The sequence below is a fragment of the Euphorbia lathyris genome, chromosome 7 (genome assembly GCF_963576675.1).
Source record: "Euphorbia lathyris chromosome 7, ddEupLath1.1, whole genome shotgun sequence".
Classification (NCBI taxonomy): domain Eukaryota; kingdom Viridiplantae; phylum Streptophyta; class Magnoliopsida; order Malpighiales; family Euphorbiaceae; genus Euphorbia; species Euphorbia lathyris.
The window spans coordinates 67,995,522-68,000,822 of NC_088916.1; the positions used below are offsets into that span (position 1 = coordinate 67,995,522).

Genomic DNA, 5,301 nt, shown 5'->3' on the forward strand with positions numbered 1-5,301 from the left:
GTTTATGTCAGCTGTTCCTATTTGTTGTTTGCTGTTGCTGATAGACTGTAGATATTAGTCTTTTTATTTTTCAAAAAGTCATTGCTTCGGAATTTTACTAAACACTTCCTATTTTATGTTTAATATTGAAAGACAAGAAGCAGTTCCGAAAAATAGAAACAAACGGGTACTTAATATATTATACAAACATACTTTAAATACATTATACAAACAATTAAATTCTATCTCCTACAAATGAAGCAACAGTTAATTTACAGTTGAATAAGATGAACAATATTTACATATATACAATAATTAGAAGAATCAAACAATTTTGGAAGATGAAACTTCAGAAGTACAAATAGGGCAAACCTTTTTTATTTGAAGCCAATTAATAATGCATTGAGAATGATAAGGATGATCACATGAAAGAGCTACCAAATCTTCATCTCCTTCTTCATATTCCACTTGACATATAACACATCTATCTATCCCACTTTTATTCTCCTTTCTTTTATACTTCATTGAATTCAAACATTTAGGGATTTCATTCATTGATAATCCTCTCTTTGCTTCTCCTATGAATTCCCCCAATTCAAGCAACTCCTCGTACGATAGCTCGTCCGGGTCGATATCATCTTCCTCCATATCGTCCTCCTCCTCGCTATTACTATCTTCCGCTTCGAGATACTCGAGTTCTTGGCTTTCGAAGAATTCGTAATCATTCCCATTTTCTTGATCCGAATCTTCGCTCTCTGCCTCGTCCTCTTCGCTATTGTTTTCTTGCTCTTGTAGAGCCATTGCTATAACGAAATCCGAATGGGTTTGATTTAGTTCGGCGAGAGGTACCCTTCTCGCCGCCTGTTTTCTCTCTTCTTCTTCATCGTTCGTTGCTCGTTTTCTCTCTTGGTTATTTTCCATTCTAATTCGAAACCTTGAGAAAAGCGAAAATGTTTGAAATAGTATTGATGAGGAGAAATTGATGAATATAAGGTTTGTTGTAGAGAAATTAATTAATTAAATTTTTGAGATTCATACTTGTTCAAAGGTTATTCCAATATTCTTGCGTAACAAAAGAAGTTTATTTGAGGGTTGCTTTTGGTACAAGGAAGGTTTTTTTTGTAAGTTACTGAAAATTTGTTCTTATAAGTTTTTATTTTTTTAATTTATTGAATTTTTATTTAATTGTTCCTAAGGAATTTATGTTTAGGGAGTCCTTGACGTAGGGCAACTTCTTAATTAAATTGAAACATAATCCTACCAAGTTTATACGTCTCCATATGGATATTCCAATTAATTTTGGTACACGTTAAAATTATTTATATATATATTTTTAAGGGTAAATTATACCCATGGCCGCTAAACTTTACATATTCTACGCCATTGAATTTCAATTCTTAACGGCATGGTCACTGAACTTTACATTTTTGACACCAGTTGCCATTCAACGCCTCAAAACGATTGTTGATGACCTCAAAATAATAATAAAAAAAATTAAAGAGTTAATGATATTCAAAGAAACTGAAAATTTTGTTTTGAGGTCATTTATGTATTGTTTGGTTAGGAGAGATAGTGAATTTTTAGAGAGAGAAAGCTAAAAAATGTGATTTTGAAAAATAAAAAATGTAGTTTCATGTTAAATGTTGTTCTGAACAACTTTAATTCTTGAATATTTTCATTTTGAGGCCGTGAACAGTCATTTTGAGGAGTTACTTAAAGTTGAGTGACCACCAGTGTTAAAAAGTGTAAAGTTCAGGGATCATACCGTTAAGAATTGAAGTTCAGTGGTCATGTAACACCCTATAATTTTTTTTTTTTAAACTAAAGCTATTCATTAGATAAAAGCATATATTATCAACTTATACTCGTGGGTATATCAAACATATATACGTTAATATATACATATATATATCTTTATACATACAGTCTACAAACTTATATAGTCCAAAAGTTTACTTATTCTACATGCTTATAATGAGAGGAGAAGTGTGAGACGGAACCCAGCAGACCGACCTTTCATCCATGGAATCTACAGTTCTTTAAGTGTCTAAAGTCCCAGTCTAACCTTCACTTCAACTAGCTGGAAAATTTAGCGATTTATATGAGTCGCAACTCAGTGAATATAAACAATCAATGAATACCAATCACACACAATCACGTAAACAAGTCTCACACCCAAGTCATACAAATGCAAATGAATGAACCATTTTATTAATGTTGTGACACCACCAGCCAGTCACTACCCGGGATCAAATAACAGGTAACAGGTAACAGGTATAACATAATCTTGTTTCGGTCCATGTAATCAAGTAGTCCACGTATTGACCCTTTAGGTCCAAGTAGTCCAAATATTGACCGTATAGGTCCATGTAGTCCATATATTGACCGTATAGGTCCATGTAGTCCATATAAATTCAAATAGTCATAACAGTGACTGAACTGGTATGTCACAACGCCATCCATTTATGTTTCATGCAATCGTGTACATATGTTTTATATCAATGAAATCACATTTAACATATACACATACTCCTCATTCCAATCCAACTATCACAAATAATATTCAACACGTATCACATTTAACATATACACATGTTCGTTTAAATCCAACTATCACAAATAATGTTCAACACGTATCACATTTAACTTATACACGTACTCATTTAAATCTAACTATCACAAATAATGTTCAACAAGTATCAATTCATATCTATTCAAGTTAATTACAACAATTCACATCAATATGTATCCAATCAAATACCACAATTCTCAAATCACAAACACAATTAAGAATTAACTTCACATCATGTCTATACTCACTTCTAAGCCGCTAATTTTCTCGATGACGGCTTGTACCCTCCTCCGGAATATCTTTAATATTACGAGCACCTATAATATAATTTAGCATATGATTTAATATAATTTACACACTCTTTAAACCCAAAAATTATTTACTTATTACTTTTTATTTTCCATTTCATTACACTTGTTTCCACCAAATGATATTTGTACTTATACTAGTATGACCTATTAATCTTAAAAGCCTTATAACTCCTCTTTCACTTATCTAAATGAACTAATTCTAATTTCATTTTATCCTAGACTCATATATGCATACCATACTAAAGTTTTATAGAATGTCCAAGTATACATAATTTATTACAAAATTTCTCTTTGGGTCTTACTTTAATCATAATTTGCCTGTACCAGTTTCACGAAATCACTCATAACTCAAAAGATATAACTCCAAATTGTATGATTATTTTTCCTACTTAAACTAGACAAACACGAGTATACTATATCCAAAATTCAGAATTTTATAATCTCTGTACAATTTATAATCGAATTTATAATCTGACCCTGTGTCAATATATAGGCAACACAACACATATCAACTTCTTTCCTAGTTATATCCTAACATACAAATTCAATAATAACCAAACTTTCCAGAACACTAAATAACACATATATGAACATTTCTTATTTGTAACACATCTCCAAATTAAGTCTTTAAAGTCTTCAAAAACGTATCACAAAAATAGCTTCAAGTATAGGATTCAACTTAGAACTAGTCTAATAGATTATACCTTATCTCCTAAAATACTTAACCAAATTGCATGCAGTAAATTTTGGAAGTTACCTAAGATCTAAACTCAAAACGTTTCCTTCTTCAACTCCCTCAAAATCAGCTTCCAAAATTATGAAATAATTTGTGCAAAAAGATATCTAAGCATACCTTTCTCTTCTTCTACCACTTCATCTTCATCTTCTTCTCTTTTTCTTTACTTTCTCTCTCTTAAAAGTGTTTCTCTCTCTAAATTTTCTGGATAATTTGAGATGAATGACTCACCTAATCCTTCCACAAGATTATCTTATGGGTTTGGATACAATTCCTTATTTACCCATGAGTTTATACTCTTATTACCACTACCACTATCTTATTATCATTCTTATTATTATTATTATTATTATTATTGTTATTATTATTATTATTATTAGATCTGAAATTATGTATAATATTATTAAATTATAAATTTGGAAAATTACATTTTAGTCCTTATACTTTTGAGATTATTCAATTTAGTCCCTATATTTTTAAGACAAACTTAAATATCTATTTCATATACTTTCACTTATCCTAATATTAGTATCTACATAAATTTTCATGTATCCAATGACATAATGACATGTAAAATGCAATATTATTTTCTAATGTCCTGAATAATGTCGTGTAATGCATATGTCTATATGAAATGAAATGCACAAAATTGAGATGTTACAGGTCATATCGTTAAGAATTGAAGTTCAGTGGTTATAATGTTAAAATAGGCAAAGTTCAATGGCCATGTGTGTAATTTACCTTTTTTTTAATGAGGAACTTATGTTAATTGATTACTGTTAAGCTTAGTACATTATTTGTTGAATGAATTTGTCCAAGAACTTGATTGACTCCTAAACTTTCAAAATATCTCAATAGCCCTTGAACTTGTATAAAATATTGAGTTAGCCTTCTGAATTTACGTAAAATTTAATCAATTAATCAATCGCTTGTTAAAAAAAAGTAAGTTAAATGCGGAATATGTATTGTACGCGTCTTAAAAAAAAGTAAAACGACCAAAGTCGAGGTATGCAGTTCTAATATTAGAGAAAACAAGTTTTAAAGTTGAGCAAGTAAGATAAATGCTGTGTTTATTGCTATATGGGTGGTCATGTCAAAGCAGAATTCTTCAAGTTGATAGGGTATCTAGACTAGTTTAAGGATCCCAAGAAAAAGGAATTAAGGAAAGGCAAGTGCACCTTATTTTAGGGGAGTCTCGAGTTCAAGAGGAGCATTAAGAGCTAATCTGACAATCTAGCTTACAAAGAACAAAAGTTCATGCCATTGGATAGTGAACCAAAAACATGAGAGTAATTCAGATCATATTAATCACACTGATTCCAAGTGTTGAATCACATGATTCAATAAGTGTATAAAATGCTCAAAAGGAAGACTGTCCACTAGAATGGATCGTTTGACTTTTCAGCCTTTTTAGGCTTCTCTAGGTTCCTTAGTAATGTTCAAACAACTTTTAATTTTTAATCTAGCTATTGGATAGTGGGGGCAACAAGCCATATGCGTTCCATATTGGCATTATTCAGTCAATTCAAACAACTTACATTAAACAAAGAAAATTACATTAAAGATAACGGAAAACCTTTAACCCACCCCACCAATGTGATTCGAACCTATGACCTCTAAGATCATAAGTAAGCTTTCAACCAATAGGCTAAGAACTTCACCACTTATTTCCTGTTTCTTTTCAAAAGTGAATAATGGTTTAA

The 5,301-nt window shown here is 30.8% G+C and overlaps 1 protein-coding gene across 3 annotated transcripts; it reads right to left on the reverse strand.

Moving 5' to 3' along the window:
• Positions 1 to 235: 235 nt before the first annotated feature.
• Positions 236 to 3,858, reverse strand: LOC136235002 (E3 ubiquitin ligase BIG BROTHER-related-like). 3 transcript variants are annotated; one of them, XM_066024518.1, is made up of 4 exons: positions 3,716 to 3,858; positions 2,800 to 2,868; positions 1,993 to 2,059; positions 236 to 913 (listed from the first exon to the last, which is right to left on the reverse strand). In XM_066024518.1, exons 3-4 carry the CDS (start codon positions 2,001 to 2,003, stop codon positions 304 to 306), a joined length of 621 nt encoding a protein of 206 aa, XP_065880590.1. In that variant the 5' UTR covers positions 2,004 to 2,059; positions 2,800 to 2,868; positions 3,716 to 3,858; the 3' UTR covers positions 236 to 303. The 3 variants fall into 3 exon arrangements, with proteins under 3 accessions (XP_065880590.1, XP_065880593.1, XP_065880592.1); XM_066024521.1 differs by lacking the exon at positions 3,716 to 3,858 and adding an exon at positions 3,620 to 3,676; XM_066024520.1 differs by lacking the exon at positions 2,800 to 2,868 and having other exon boundaries at positions 3,716 to 3,857.
• Positions 3,859 to 5,301: the final 1,443 nt, after the last annotated feature.